Source organism: Furipterus horrens, unplaced genomic scaffold, assembly GCF_987537825.1.
Source record: "Furipterus horrens unplaced genomic scaffold, mFurHor1.1.pri manual_scaffold_12, whole genome shotgun sequence".
Classification (NCBI taxonomy): Eukaryota; Metazoa; Chordata; class Mammalia; order Chiroptera; family Furipteridae; genus Furipterus; species Furipterus horrens.
In genome coordinates this window covers 48,266,695-48,283,746 of record NW_028327182.1, presented here as the reverse complement: position 1 = coordinate 48,283,746, position 17,052 = coordinate 48,266,695, and the positions used below count along the sequence as shown (strand labels likewise).

Sequence of the window (17,052 nt, the reverse complement as noted above, 5' to 3'; positions counted from 1 at the left end):
AAGTACAAAGGGGGAAAATGACAATGAATACGTACCTATCAATAACCTTAAATGTAAATGGATTAAATGCACGAATCAAAAGACATAGGGTAGCTGAATGGATTAGAAAGCATGACCCACATATATGCTGTCTACAAGAGACCTACCTTAGAACAAATGATCTACACAGACTAAAAGTCAAGGGATAGAAAAAAATATTCCAAGCAAATGGATATGAAAAAAAAGCTGGGGTAGCAATACTTACATCAGACAAAACAGATTTCACAGCAAAAGCCATAAAAAAGAGACAAAAAAGGGTATTTCATAATACTGAAGGGAACAATCCATTAAGAAGATATAAGCCTTGTAAACATATATGCACCCAACATAGGAGGACCGAAATATAGAAGGAAAATATTGAAGGACTTCAAGGATATAGACAGCAACACACTTATGGTAGGGGACTTTAATACTCCATTGTTAACAATGGACAGATCTCTGAAGCAAAGAAACACCAAGGATACTGAGGTACTGAACAAAACTCTAGCTCAAATGGACTTAGTTGATATATATAGAACTTTCACTCCAAAGAAGCAAAATATACATTTTTTTCAAGTGCACATGGAACATTTGTAAAGACGGACCACAGGGTAGGTCACAAAACAAGCCTCAACAAATTCAAGAAAATTGAAATTATACCAAGCATCTTCTCAGATCACAATGCCTTGAAACTGGAAATCAACCTTAAGGAAAAAACTCAAAAACATTCAAACTCATGAAAAATGAATAATATGATATTACATAATGAATGTGTTAACAATGATATCAAGGAAGAAATGAAAAAGTTTCTGGAAACAAATGACAATGAACACACAACAACTCAAAAACTTTGGGATACAGCGAAAGAAGGCCAGAGAGGAAAGTTCATAGCAATACAAGCCTACCTAAAAAGGATAGAAAAATCTCTAATAAAAAATCTAGACTTCCGGCCAAGATAGAGGCATGGACAGACACGCCGCATCTCCCTCCAAACTAAGAAGGAATACAACTATCTCAAAATTAGAGACAACCAGAAGTTCCAGAAAATCAAGCTGCATGAAAGTCCAACAAACAAAGATACAAAGAAGAAATACTCATCCAGACAGGTAGGAGAGGCAGAGCCAGGGCGGAGAGGATGAGGTGTGGTGGTGTTAGCAGCAGTAGCAGCAGCAGGCTGGAGGAAAGCACAGTTACACGTTTTAAAAAGTCAGGAGCAACACCTGGTGTTGCGTTCCCAGCACCTCACAAGACCACGCAGCTCACGGTCCCAACACCAAGGAAAATCAAGCCTCATTGTTCTGACTGTGCAAACCAGTGGGGGTTTGGGTGGAGGCAGAAACTGCCAGTCTTTCAGCAGTGTCCGCTTGTTTAAAGAACCCCCACGTTCCTAGAATATCCACAGACCCACCCACTCTGGGAAGAAAAGCCAGGATAATAACTAGAGGGAAGCGAGTCACATACGGAAATAGGAGAAGTGCCTGGGAAAGGGACGAGTGCTGGGCAAGCAGGATTGTTCCCTCTCAGACTCCTCACCCACACAGAGCGCCACAATGTGCTGAAAAAGGTCGTCCTGTAATGATGAATCCCTAAAGCTCTGCTCCTTACAATGTAACAGGAGCGACAGCTCTACCTAAGACAAAGAGGCAAAAAAACACAGGAGCCTGTCAAGATGAGGGGACAAGTTCCGGTCAACATGGAGGCCTAAGCTCCGTCTCCTTTCACATCTAAAAAGAAATACAACTACTGAAAAACCAGAAATAACCAGAAGTTCGAGAAAACAGAGCAACATGGAAGTCCAACACATGAAGTTATAAAGAACTGGTGCTCATCTGGATGGGTAGAAAGGGCAAAGCCGGGGTGGAGAGGTCAATTTGTGCTGGCGGTGGTAGCTGCGGCAACGGCGGCAGGACCATGGAAAGCACAGACACCTGTATTTAAGGGGAGGTTAGAAGCGCCTGGGGAGCACCCCTGGCTGCAGAACAAACCCATGAGTCCATGATACCAATGCTGACAAAGGCAGACCCACATTACCTTGGACTGTGAGGGCCAGAGGTCATGGGGACGGAGGAGGAGGCTCCCCGTCTCTCAGCAGAAGGTGAATGGCAGGAACCCATTTTGGATCCCGGTCTCACATGAAATGCCACTGTGGTGAAAAGGGTCGCCTGGTTGTGATGAGTGCACGGGGCTCTGCCCCCTATAGTGTAGAAGGAGTGACAGCCCCACCCAGGAAGCAAAGGTAAACACAAAACTGTCAGGATGGCACAGATCATGATAGAGATCCCGGTGACACAGCTGACCAGCCAGCAAACATCTAATCTAATGAAGCAGCAGTTCGGAAATCTTTCTGAGGCTCAGTTCAGAGCTTTGGTTATAAGAATGCTTACAGACCTAACAGAGGATATTAAACAAGATAGGGAACGAATGAAGGCTAGTCCTGCTGAAACGAATAAAAACACATACGAAACTAGTGGTGAGGGACAGAAAACCAGGGATCAAATCAACAAATCGGAACATAGGGAAGGAACAGTCAACGAGTGCAGAAAGAGGAAATGAAAAGTGAGGAAAATGAGTAAGGCTCAGAAACCTATGGGACAACAATAAGTGGACCAACATCCGAATCATAGGGTTGGCAGGAGGTGAAGAAGAAGTAGAAATTGAAAAATTATGTGAAAAAATAATGAAGCAGAACTTCCATAACTTGGGGAAGTAAAAGGACTTACAGGCCCAGGAAGCACAGTTTCAAGAAAACTGGACCCAGGGAGAACCACAACAAGACACATTATAATCAAAATGTCAAAAATTAAGGATAACGAGAGAATCTTAAAAGCAGCAGAGAGAAGAGGAGAATTACGTACAAAGGGGTCCCAATAAAACTCTCAGCTGATTTCTCAAAAGAAACTCTGCAGGCAAGAAGGGACTGGCAAGAAATATTCAAAGTAATGAAAGCAAAAGCCTACAGACACAATTACTCTATCCAGCGAAACTGTCATTCAGAATAGAAGGGTAGAGAAAGTGCTTCCAGTACAAAGTAAAACTGAAGGAGTTCATCAGATCCAAACCACTGTTATAGGAAATGTTAAAGGGACTTGTTTAGGAGGAAGAGGATCAAAACTATGAACATTAAAATGACAACTGTATCACAACAAACAACAACAGAAGTTAGGGAACCGAAGCAAAGGCAAACTAAGTAGGCAACGAGAGTGGGAAAAGAATTATAGGTATGGGGAATATTATGTGGGGAGGTTAGCAGGGAGGTGGAAGGGGGGAAGGGAGGGAGATGGTACAGAAATTAAGAAGCATAGTAGGAGGGAGTGGAGTAGACTTGAAGATGTGAAAATTATATGTGCAACCAATGGGCATGTACTAAGGGGGGTACACTTGGAGGGAAGGGGGTCACTGGGTGGAGGGGAACAAAGAGAAAAGAAATTGGGGCAACTGTAACAGCATAATCATTAAAGCATATTACAAAAAAAAGAGTCTAACCCAACAGACACAAGAACTAAAGAAAAAAAAAAAAACAAAACAAAGCCCAGAGAGAGTAGAAGGAAGGAAATCATCAAGACGAGAGCAGAATTAAATGACATAGAGACTAAAGAAACAATTCAAAAGATCAATAAAACCAGGAGCTGGTTTGTTGAAAAGATAAACAAAACTGAAAAGCCTTTAACCAGGCTAATCAAGAAAAAAAGAGAGAGGACCAAAATAAAATCAGAAATAAAAGAAATCAAAACCTATACCACAGAAATATAAAAGGTTTAAGAAATTACTATGAAAAACTGTATCAGAAGAAATTCGACAACCTACATGAAATGGACAAATTTCTGGAAACACATAATCCTCCAAAACTGAATCAAGAAGCAGAAAGCCTAAAGAGACCAATAACAACTAGTAAAATTAAAGCAGTAATTAAAAAAACTCCTGGCACACAGACGCCCTGGACTGGATGGCTTCACAGGTGAATTTTACAATATATTTAGTAAATAACTAACTCCTATCCTTCTCAAATTATTCCAAAATATCCAAAAGGGATGACTCCCAAACTCTTTCTTTGAAGTTAGTATTACTCTAATTCCAAACCCAGGTCAAGACACAACAAAGAAAGAAAAGTACAGGTCAATATTGCTGATGAACATAGATGCTAAAATCCTCAACAAAATATTTGCAAACCGGATTCAGCAACACATTAGAATGATCATACACCACGATCAAGTGGGATTCATCCCAGGGATGCAAGGATGGTTTAATATTCACAAATCAATAAATGTAATATAACACATAAACAAAGTAAAAGACGAAAATCATAGGATCATATCAATAGATGCTGAAAAAGCATTTGATAAAGTACAACACCCATTTATGATGAAAACACTCAGCAAAATGGGAACAGAGGGAGCATACCTCAACATAATAAAAGCCATATACTAGAAACTGGAAGCCAACATCATATTCAATGGAGAAAAAGTGAAAGCATTCCCCCTGAGATAAGGAACAAGAGAAGGATATCCACTCCCTCCACTCCTATTCAACAAGTCTTGGAAGTTCTAACCACAGCAATTAAGACAAGAAAAAGAAATAAAAGGCATCCAAATTGGAAAAAGGAAGTAAAACTCATTATTTGCAGATGACATAATAGTGTTCATAGAAAACCCTATAGACTCCATGAAAAAATTACTTGACCTAATAAGTGAATTTAGCAAAATAGCAGGGTACAAAGTCAATGTTCAGAAATCAAAGGCATTTCTGTACATGAACAATAAAATATCAGAGAAAGAAACTAGGGGGAAAAACACCCCATTTACTCTAGCAACAAGAAAAATAAAGTACCTATGAATAAACTTAACCAAGGAGGTAAAAGACCTGTACTCAGAAAACTACAAAACACTGAAGAAAAAAAGTTAAGGAAGATACAAATAAGTGGAAGCATATACCATCTTCAAGGACAGGAAAAATCAACATCATTAAAATATTCATACTACCCAAAGCAATTTATAGATTCAATGCAATCCCTATTAAAATACCAACGATATATTTCACAGACCTAGAACAAATACTTCAAGAATTTATATGGAACTGAAAAAGACCCGGAATAGCCACAGCAATCTTGAGGAAGAAGAACACAGTAGGAGGAATCACAATATCTGATATCAAACTATACTACAAGGCCATGGTAATCAAAACAGTCTGGTACTGGCATTAAGAACAGACATATAGATCAATGGAACAGAATAGAGAGCCCTGAAGTAAACCCAGGTCTATACGATCAACTAACATTTGACAAAGGGGCAAGGAACATAAAATGGAGTGAAAAGAGCCTCTTCAACAAATAGTGCTGGGAGAGCTGGACAGAGACATGCAAAAAAAAAAAAAGAAACTAGACCACCAACTTACACCATATACAAGAATAAACTCAAGATGGATCTAAAACTTAAATGTAAGCTGTGATACCATACAAGTCCTAGAGGAAAATATAGGCAGGAAAATTTCAGATATCACATGTACCAATATTTTCACCGATATATCTTCTAAGGCAAGGGAAATAAAGGAAAGGATAAACAAATGGTACTACACCAAACTAAAGAGTCTCTGCTCACAAAAAAAAAAAAAAAAAAAAACCATCAGCAAGATGAAAAGGGAATCTACCATATGGAAAAATATATTTGCCAATGATACCTCAGACAAGGGACTGATCTCCAAAATATATAAAGAACCTATTTAACTCAACACCAAGAAGACAACCCAATTAAAAAATAGGCAAAGGACCTGAACAAACACTTCTCCAAAGAGGATATACAGAGGGTCCACAGACATATGAAAGAATGTTCAACATCACTAGCCATTAGAGAGATGCAAATAAAAAACCACAATGAGATATCACCTCACACCAGTCAAAATGGCCATCAACAAATCAACAAACAACATGTACTTGTGAGGATGTGGAGAAAAGGGAACCCTAATGCACTGCTCGTAGAAATGCAGACTGGTGCAGCCACTATGGAAAACAGTATGGAATTTCCTCAGAAAACTAAAAATGGTACTGCCTTTTGAACCAGCAATTTCATTCCTAGGATTATATCCGAAGAATCCTGAAATGCCAATTCAAAGAACCTATGCACCCCTATGTTTATAGCAGCACTATTTACAATAGCCAAGTGCTGGAAACAGCCTAAGTGCCCATCTGTAGAAAAGTGGATCAAAAACTGTAGTACATTCACACAATGGAGTACTATGTAGCAGAAAGAAAGAAGGAACTTCTACCATTTGCAACAACATGGATGGAACTGAAGAGAATTATGCTTAGTGAAATAAGCCAAGCAATGAAAGAAAAATACCATATAATATCACCTAATACAGGAGACTAATGAACAATACAAACGAGCAAAACTGAATGAGAGGCACATAAACAAGGAGTAGACTAACAGTGACAAGGAGGGAGGTGGGGTGGTTGATAAGGAGGTAAAAAGGGGACGGTTCTAGTCACAGAACATGTATAAATGACCCATGGACATTTATGACTGGGTGGAAATGACTGTGGGAGAAGGGATGGGCAGGGTGCGGGGAAGCGAAGGGGGAAAACTTGGGACAACTGTAATAGAAAAACACAAAAATTTTTAGTGATGGTAAAAAAATGAAAGCAAAATAAATTAATAAGTGAGCCAGCAAATTCCCTCCACCCCCCAAAAACCCCTCACATGTAGGAAAGTGAACAAAAGAAAATGTAAAGTATGGAAATGCAATTTTAGTGAATATTAGAAGGAAAAGGATTTTCCTTCACACTGTATATTTTTCTCCCTCCCTCATCCCCCCAGAATTTGGCATTCTGAAGAAGTAATGACATAAGGTTCTTTGCATAAAACTAATAAGACCAGTTGTTAATACAGGTTTTGTTGACTAAGACTTTGACTGGAATGTCATGTGTAAAGGAGGCACGCTTGGGCTCTGGTTGTTACCAAAAAGCCCTGAGGAACTGGAATTGAATTTTGAAGGTAATAAAAGCCCACGAGAAAAAAGTCCTGGTACACCTTGGTTGGTTGTGCAGTTCATGGCAATCTTTCCAGTGAAGGAATGAAGGTTACTTTTCTGAAAGATGGCTAGAAGGGATCTTAAGGCACAATGGAAAACCTGAAGGACTTGGAAAAGACAGGTAGACAGGATGGCAGGTATGTGGCTCAGCTTCTGTGCCCTGAAGGGCAAACTGAAAGTCTACCTAAAGGTTCCTTGAGTAAGTTCCAGCAAAGCAGATGTAAAGATCATATGTGATCATTTGCTACTCCTGTGTTTATGCAAACGAAAATGGTAAATTAATACTGGACTTAATGCAGTCCTTTTAATGACAAGTGGGTAAGATTAAGGAGAAAAAATCACGATTCAAGAAAATTCACAATTCTCAGTTGTAGACTATAAAGTAGTGCAGTTAACTGTCTTTAAAGTTTCTTTTTATTTAAAGTTTGTTTTCATTTGAAAGTTAAAGTAGGTCTGTAGCATCATCAAAGATGCTTAATTTACAGGTAAGAAGAATGTCAAATACCTGGCAAGTGGATGTCTTTCCAATAAGACAGTCTCGCAGATTTAGAGACTGGTTTGTGGGTCATGTTGTGCAAATTAACATGTGTGTTCTGTTTTCATAGGGCATAAGCCTATGATCTCATTACCTGAGTGACTAGACTTATAGGCCTCACTTAATCCTGTCTGCATCGCTGCTTCCTGAGACTCAATTGTTTGGCTGAACTAAGTGGCTGGGTTGGTGAATTATGGGGTGGTCTGTATGCCTCACTTTAAAACTGGTTTCTCTTTTCTATCCTAATGGCTTGGACAGAAAGCGCCCAGAGGTTTGAGAAGGAGGAAACCTAAAATATTCCCCTCAGCCCAAACTAAGTATAGTGGGCAAGAGGGTTTTGGAGAAGTATGATGTGCCTTGCATACCTTCCTCCAAAAAAAGCCGTTTTTTTTTTTCCCTAATGTGGGACATTGAAAAATAAATTCCTGACTTTTGTCATCTAGTGATTATGGATTGAATGATGCCTTTTAACCCTGTTGCCAAATCTGTTGCTTCCAGAATACAACAAGGATGCCAGCCTGCTAAACCAAGCATGCCATTGTCCGGGGACATCCAACTGACTTAGAGTCTGCATGATCCTTCCCCATGTGGGAAGGCCACCCTCCCCTCCACATCCCCCACTCTTATTAGGGATTTCTGTACCCAGGGGTAGGTAGGACGATGACCATGTCCAGCTTGAAGCAGCTAGAGGAGCACGAGACTTTTGCCCATTGTCCTTTATAAGATTATAAAGGGTCTTAAGTGTGAGAAGGGGGAATTTTTACAGAGTGGGGGTCCACCCACAAAAAAAATTAATAAATTTAAAAATAAATAAGACAACATGAAAAAATTAATGTTCCTTTTTGTTAACATTAACAGAAATTTTATAATCTTCGATTGCTGTTATTACAATACTGAATATGCATTTCTAGAAAGATTTCATCTATTTATTTTCAGAGAGAGGGGAAAAGAGAGAAACAAGAGGGAGAGAAACAGATATGCGAGAGAAACATCAATGGGTTGCCTCTCACACGCCCCCACCCAGGGACCTGTCCTGTAACCCAGGCATGTGCGTTGAATGGGAATCAAATCTGCGACCTCTCAGTTCATAGGTCGGCGCTGAATCCACTAAGCCACACCAGCCAGGGTTGATTATACTTTTAAAAGCTATGCATGTACCTCCACACATTCTGATACACTCCCATGAAAATAAATTACTAAACATCCAAATAATGCAATATAGCAGGTTATTGTTTTTGTGTAAACAAAATCTTAATAAAAATTATTATATGACCCATTACTATAATTACTTCACATAATGACTCCTTTACACTATGACAACCTTAACAAACTGAACTGAAAGGTCACTTAAAGAGTCTTTAAAATGTATGTTACAGCTTTATATCCTAACAAGGGGTCCAGAACACAACATATTCATACTTTATTTGTTAAAAAAATCTGTGAAAACATCCTAAAAATGACATTGGGAACCTATCTTCTGTACTGCCAGGTAAAGGTATTATGCCAATGTCACTAAGAATATGAACTAGAGAAAGGTCAGCAATTTGATACTAGCAAAGTGACAGCTTTCATTGACCTAAGAGAGTTCTATTTTTGGCTCAGAAATTATGGTCTGTAGCAGTGTAAGAAGAGTGACTCTTGTAAAGAAATTTAAGGGAAATGATTCTAGTTTAAAAATGAGGACTTACTACTTCAAAGAAATTAAGAGATATATACGCTGTGGGGGTCTGAAAAGGTACAACCAGAGAACTGAAAGAAGGAATAGCTCCTTGAAGACAGGAATTTTATCTGTTTGGTTCACTGGGAATAGGTATCTCAGGCACACGGAGGCATTTAAAAAACATCTGTTGTTAAGAGAAGACAAATCTTAGATAATTGTGGTAAAATACTGTCATGACTAGGTACTAACGTGCTATCATAGCTTTCTCCCTTTCCCATCCCAAGAGAAAAGCTTTAATGCCCACCGGAACAATTCAAACAATATATACTCACTGTGGTAATTTAAAAATTTTTTATAAAGAAGGAAAGATAGAAACACTTTACACTTATCATTTTTAAAGATTTTATTTATTTATTTTTTAGAGAGAGGGGAAGAGGGAAAGAAACATCAATGTGTATGTGAGAGATACAGAGATCAGTTGCCTCCTGCACGCCCCCAACGGGGGACCTGGCCCACTACCCAGACATGAATCCTGACTGAGAATTGAACTGATGACCTTTTAGTTCGCAGGGTGGCACTCAATCCACTGAGCCACACCAGCCAGGACCACTTTACTCCTATTATACAAAAATGACTGTTAAAGTATTTAACTAATCTTTTTTTTTTCCCTTTGCATACTTTAATTTCAGAACAAAATTAAAAAAACACAATACACAACAAATCCAAGCCCAATGTCAACTATGAGAAGGGAAGGCTTGGGACCCTTGTAAGCTGCCTTAGGAAAGAGAGGTGAAAAAAACAAACAAACCACTAAACAGCAGATGAAATCAGGGGGGCTAGGGCCACTCAGGGCTGCTGGGGGAGCCATGAAGACACTACACAGGACAGACACAAGGTCTGCAGGTAGAAACTCCTAATCTATTTCTTCCATGCCAGAGGCATCCTCATCACCCTCAAGGGGCGCGCGATCTCATCAGGAACGGCAGTACTGGGTTCTTCTGCTGTCACTTCATCCTCATCAATGCCTAGGCACAGCTTGATCATGTGATAGATGCGGTTGGAGTGGGTCTGGGGATCCTTAAGTGAGAAGCCAGAAGAGAGCGGGGCAGTTTCAAACAGCAACACCACAAGGTCCTTGACAGCCTTGTTATTCTTGTCTGCCTCTGCCTTCTGTCGTAGAGTCTCCACAATGGGGGTGGTCGGGGTTGATCTCCAGGTGCTTTTTGGCCATCATGTAGCCCACTGTAGAGTTATTGCGAAGTGCCTGGGCTTTCATGATATGCTCCATATTAGCTGTATAGCTGTAGGTGCTGGTCACCATACAGCAGGGTGAAGACACAGCCTATTGGAGATTGTCACCTTCTCAACCTTCTTATCCAAGATCTCTTTCATGAGTTTGCAGAGGTCCTCAAACTTGGCCCTGTTCTCTTCCATTTTCTTCTCCTCTTCATCCTCAGGTAGTTCCAGGCCCTCCTTGGTAACTGAGACCAAGTTCTTTCCATCAAACTCCTTGAGCTGCTGTACACATCGATAGGCTCCATCATATATACTACCTCAAAACCCCACTTCCGCACTCGCTCCACAAAAGCAGAGTTGGCAACTTGCTCTTTCCTCTCACCAGTGATGTAATAACAGATGGACTTCTGCGTCTCCTTCATACAAGAGACATATTCCGAAAGAGAAGTTATTTCATCTCCAGACTGGGAAGTGTGATAGCACATATGCTCAGAAAGGTGTCACTGATTAGTCGAGTCCTCATGGATTCCAAGCTTTAGGATTTTAGAGAATGCCTCATAGAATTTCTTACAGTTCTCCTTGTCTTCTGCTAGCTCAGAGAAGAGCTCAAGGCACTTCTTAACAATATTTTTAAGAATGATCTTCAAGATTTTGCTCTGCTGGAGCATTTCTCAGGAGATGTTCAGGGGCAGGTCCTCAGAGTCAACCACACTGCGGATGAAACTGAGATACTCTGGTATCAACTCATCACAGCTGTCCATGATGAACACATGGTGTATATGAGTTTGATGTTGTTCTTCTTCTTGATCTCAAAGAGGTCAAAGGGAGCCCAACAGGTAATGAATAGCAATGCCCTGAATTCCAACTGACCTTCTACAGAAAAGTGCTTGACCGCCAAGTGGTCTTCCCAGTCATTGGTAAGGCTCTCATAGAATTCTCCATATTCCTCCTGGATGATGTCATCAGGGTTTCTGGTCCAAATGAACTTGGTCTTGTTCAGTTCTTCATGATCGATGTATTTCTTCTTAATCTTCTTTGTTTTCTTTTTCTTATCCTTAGCACTCTCATCCTCTTCATCTGAGCCCATGTCTTCAATCTTGGGGTTCTCATCATCTTCATCTTCCTCTTCTTTCTCCCCTTTCTAATCCTCTGCTTCATCATCACTTATTTCTTTCTCTTGTTCTTTCACCAAATAAGGGGTTATGGGATAACCTATGAACTGTGAGTGCCTCTTCACCACTTCTTTGACCTGCCTCTCCTCTAATTACTCTGTCTGCTCTTCTTTGAGGTGAAGGATCACTCTGGTACTCCGGCCAATGGGCTCACCGTGGTCAGCTCGCACAGTGAAGGAACCCCTAGCAGAAGAGTACCAGGCATACTGCTCATCATCATTGTGCTTTGTGATCACTAAACTTTCTCTGCCACCAGATAGGCAGAATAAAAGCCAACACCGAATTGTCCAATCATGGAAATGTCTGCACCAACCTGAAGAGCCACCATAAACGCTTTTGTGCCTGACTCGGCAATGGCTTCCAGATTATTTACAAGATCAACTTTGGTCATGCCAATGCCTATGTCTACCAGAGTCAAGGTGCGTTCTTGGGGGTTAGAGATGATGTCAATTTTCAGCTCTTTACCACTGTCCAACTTGGAAGTGTCAGTCAGGCTCTCATAACTTATCTTGTCCAAGGCATCAGAAGCATTACTAATCAACTCCCGAAGGAAAATTTCCTTGTTAGAGTAGAAGGTGTTGATGATGAGAGACATGAGCTGGGCAATTTCTGCCTGGAAGGCGAAAGTCTCCACCTCCTCCTCTCCATGGTGCACTTCCTCAGGCATCTTGAGGGTAAAGAGACCTAAGTACTAGAGAGCAGGGTCTGTTTTTGGCTCACACAGCGTAAAACAGTGTGCACAGGGCTGACTTGAGAGAGGGGTCCTAATCTTCATTTTTGAACATTTGTTTCCAACCTTGTCCCATCTTAAAACACTACTGCATATACATCTCTGGGCACTTGTCTTTCTTACCAAATTTTCCTTCAGAAAGGTTAAATCTCTTTATAGCTTGTGGAAAGTGAGGTCTTTCTTGTCCTCACTGTGATAAAAACATATACAAAGTGGAAACTATATATAGAAGCCTGGCCCATAAGTAGGCCAACGGCTACAAGAGAAGCACACTAATGAAAAAAGGTAAAGGCAATCACAAAACCCATAGTATTTTACTTCTGTATTTCCACTTCGCTTCAGAAAATTGCATGTATTCCCCCATAAGAGTAGAAAAGATGAGAATAAAAGAGGACAATAAAGTGGACTTCTATCTACTTGTCCCAATCAACACAACAGAAAAACACATCTCTTGGATAATCTCCATTTATCTGGCCTGTCCTCTTCTTTAGTTTACATTTCTCCTAAAATATAACCAGAAGCTGTATAATTAAAGCCTGATTGGATGCAACTGAACTTTGACTTGCTTTATTTAATCTACATAGTGTAGCAATTTTTAAATTAGAATGTCTTTAGAAGGCGCATGTGCACTCCAGTTCATCAGTCTATTATTTTACCTTCTGAAATTTCAGCATTCTGCTCACTGAGGATGCCTGTGCAGCCCTGCAGGCATTTACCCTCCACTCATATAAAATAATGGTATGAAATTCAAATACCATAAAGTAGTGGTTAAAAAAAGAATAAAATAAAAAATAAAAGCAAAGGAAAAGATAGTAGTTCAAGCCAGTCTTAAAGAGTTTATTTCTTCCTAGGCTCAATATCAAGAGGATCTTAAGTAACAAAGCAGGAAACAAGATATCAACTATTAATTAATTGCTACTTAGGCTTCATTTTGTTTTCAGAGAATCATTACATTTTTCCTTATAGGTACTTCAAGACCCAAAACTCTTTGCCCTGTTAGCATTGCTAATAACCTGCAGCAACAGAGTACATTCGTTAATTAAGAATAAGGCTCAATATTATCAGGCTGCCTGGGTTCAACACCTGGACTAATTAATTACTAGCTGTGTGACCTCAAGTAAGCTAACCTCTGTGTCACAGTTACTTCATCTATAAAATGATGATAATACCAGTACTTACTTCATAAGGTATGCATGAAAATTAAATGTGTCACTATTTCTGAGACACTCAGAACAATGCCTGGTACACATAATATATATATACATAATATGTATAAAATATGTGTGTGTATTGTATACTATAAAATATACAGTATATATGATATGCTTTAATAAAAAAGGTTTATAAAACATAGGGCCGTATTCACTTTGCATGATAGTGTGAAACCACAAAAATACCCGCTCAACCTGAAATTATGCAAAGCAGTCTTAACAATCAATGGGAAAAATTACTATTGTTTCACAATCTTATATTTTTTGTCAAAACATTAAAATCTGTTATTAAGGTATAGAAAATTTTAAAAAGTAAAACTATTATTTATTAAGGACACCATAATTTAAATCATTAGAAACACCAAAAAAGAAGTGTTTTATTTTTTTGAAAATCTTATCAAGAGTAGTTTCAACAGTATAACTCAGGATACAGAGTGAACATCTTTTCTATGCTTGGCAAATTGTCATATTCCATACTAAGTCTATAACTCAAGCACCTGATAGAAAGGTCTATTGTACAGAAAAGAATAAAGATATAACAATGAAGACAGACAAACTTACATTGTATTGATGATTGGCAACAGGTCTGTAATTGGTTGTCACAACTTTGTCCAGTTGTTGTGATAGCCTTACAGGTTTAGAAGATTCTTCTATTTGCAATCTGAAAAATAGAAGACACTACTTACAAATTTCACTTGTTTATTAAGAGTGAAACCTGAAGTTATTCCTATTCTTCTCTTTCAAGAACTGATAGTTAATACATAAAAAATAACCTCAGAAGATATACCAACCTTAATACTTCAAAAACACCCTGATTATATGACTATAATGTAGAAACCAGACCATAAGCTAAACAAACACTCGTATTATAATTCTAAAACCTACTTCTACCTTTTACTGTATAGTCAAACCTTTACTAAAACAGAGAAGCTAATCATTCTTAAATTTCTGGAAAAAAACTTTATGTAAAAAGAATTATCTTAAATCATATCGCTTAAAACTAAACAAGTCATTAATTCAAAACTTCTATTCACTAAGATATAAAGGTAAATAAAACGATAATACATTGCCAGTGAGGGCCTAGTGGCTGCAGATATAGAACATTTCCATCATCAAAGTAAGTTGTACTGGACAGCCCTGGCTTTTGTAGGACTCTATCTACATTAAAATATAACTCAAAATATCATTTAAAAAAATTCTCACTCAAGGATATTTTTCACTGCTTTTAGAGAGAGGGAGAGGGGAAGAGAGAGAGAGACATCGATGTGAGACAAAAACATCGACTGGCTGCCTCCCATAGGCTCCCAGATCAGGGTCATACATGCCTATGTTGGGGATCGAACCCGCAACCTTTTGGCTGAGGGATGATGCTCCAACCAAAAGAATCACACCGAACAGGGCCAAAATACCAATTTTGAAAAAATGGCCAAAAATAAACATAAGGCATAGTTAGTTGTACAGCATATTACAAAATATAATACTTGACCAGTACATATATATTCAAGTAGCAATGGTAATTTTGCTTTGGATTAAATGTTATCATATTTAATGGTTCACACATTACCATTTACTTTTTATTTTAAAAATTAGATTATTTCATTTGGTATATCAGCACAGTAAATCTAAAAATTGTTTTAAGAGCGAAAAAGTAGTTTTTCAATGACTTAAAAAATGTATTTTATTACAGTAGTCCCAACTTTTTTCTCCTTTGCCCTCTCTGCCTGGTACCTCCCTTCCCTACAGCAATCCCCTCCTTCCTTAGTTCATGTCCGTGAGTTACACATAGAGGTTCTTTGGCTTCCTCATTTACTTCATTATTCTTAACTTCTCTTTTGTACCTACCAGTTATGTTTCTTGATCCCTGGACCTTTTCCCCCAGGCTCCCCTTCCCCCTCTCCACTGATAACCCTCCATATGATCCCCATACCTATGGTTCTGTTCCCATTCTAGTTGTTTGCTTAGTTTAATTTTGTTTTTATTTTTATTTATTTTTTTAACTTTTTAAAATATGTTTTATTGATTATACTGTTACAGTTGTCCCAATTTCCTTTCCTTCTGCTCCCCTCCACCCAGTGACCCCCCCTCCCTCCAGTTGTCCCCCACTTTTAGTCCGTGTCCATTGGTTGTGTATATAGTTCTTCTCAACTTCTTCCTGTCTACTCCATTCCCTTCTACTATGCTTCTTAATTCCTGTACGATCTCCCTCCCTTACCCTCTTTCCCCTCCCTGCTGACCTCCCCCCAATATGTTCCCTATACCTATAGTTCTTTTTCCACTCTCGTTGTCTATTTAGTTTGCCTTTGTTTCAATTCCCTGGCTTCTGTTGTTGGTTCTTGTGTTGCAGTTTTCATTTTAGTGTTCATAGTTTTGATCCTCCTTTTTCTAAACCTGTCCCTTTAACATCTCATATAATAGTGGTTAGGATCTAATGAACTCTTTCAGTTTTATTTTGTCCTGGAAGCACTTTCTCTGCCTTTCTATTCTGAATGACAGTTTCGCTGAATAGAGTATTTGTGGTTGTAGGTTTTGGATTTTCATTGCTTTGAATATTTCTTGCCAGTCCCTTCTTGCCTGCAGGGTCTCCCTTGAGAAGTCAGCTGATAGTCTAATTGGGACCCCTTTGTATATGATTCTTTTCTTCTCTCTTGCTGCTTTTAAGATTCTCTCTTTATCTTTAACTTTTGACAATTTGATTATAATGTGTCTTGGAGTGGTTCTCCATGGGTCCAGTTATTCTGGAACTCTCTGTGCTTCCTGGACCTGTAAGTCTATTTCCTTCCCCAAATTTGGGAAATTCTGCTTTATTATATTTTCACTTAATTATTCAATTTCTAGTTCTTCTTCTTCGCCCTCTGGCAATCTTATAATTCTTACGTTCGATCTCTTATAGCTGTCCCAGAGGTTTCTGATCCTTTTCTCACTTTCCTTGCTTCCTGTTTCCTCTCTCCGTACTGGTTGACTGTTTGTTCCTTCTCTATGTTCTGGTTTGTTGATTTGAACTCTGGATTTTACTTCCTCACCATTTGTCTCATATGTGTTTTTGTTTTTTTCAGTATGAGTGGTTTTCAATCCTTTCTCGTCTTTTTCCAAATCTTTTGTTAATTCTGTAAGCCACCTAATAACAATGGCTCTGAACTGAACCTCTGACAGATTTCTTATTTATTCATCTGTCAGATTCTTCATCTGTTGCCTGGTGAGCTGCGCCACCGAGATTTCTATAGTTGTCTGCCTCATTTTGACAGATTTGCGTTTTGCTTTCTTGGGCTGGCTATAGAGGGCAGAGCCTGTGTATTCGTCACAACCCAGCGACCTGCAACCTTTTTCTCTGTGCTATGGCCACCCAGCGACTGGTGGCGATCCGCAACCTATTTCACGGCGCTGAGGTGCTTTGTGGTCACTACCCAGCAACCGGCGGCGATCCAGCAACCTTTTTCGCTGCGCTGTGGCACTTTGTCGTCACTGCCCAGCGA

General features: G+C 39.2%; 1 protein-coding gene and 1 pseudogene across 1 annotated transcript in view; both read right to left on the bottom strand.

Moving 5' to 3' along the window:
- Positions 1 to 17,052, bottom strand: part of GTF2F2 (general transcription factor IIF subunit 2) — a 216,396-nt gene that overhangs the window by 50,514 nt on the left and 148,830 nt on the right. The window contains exon 6 of the mRNA XM_090258587.1: positions 14,144 to 14,243. Within this exon, the coding sequence (XP_090114713.1) occupies positions 14,144 to 14,243 (100 nt within the window). The remainder of the gene's footprint in view (positions 1 to 14,143; positions 14,244 to 17,052) is intronic.
- Positions 10,022 to 12,319, bottom strand: LOC149996140 (heat shock protein HSP 90-beta pseudogene; annotated as a pseudogene).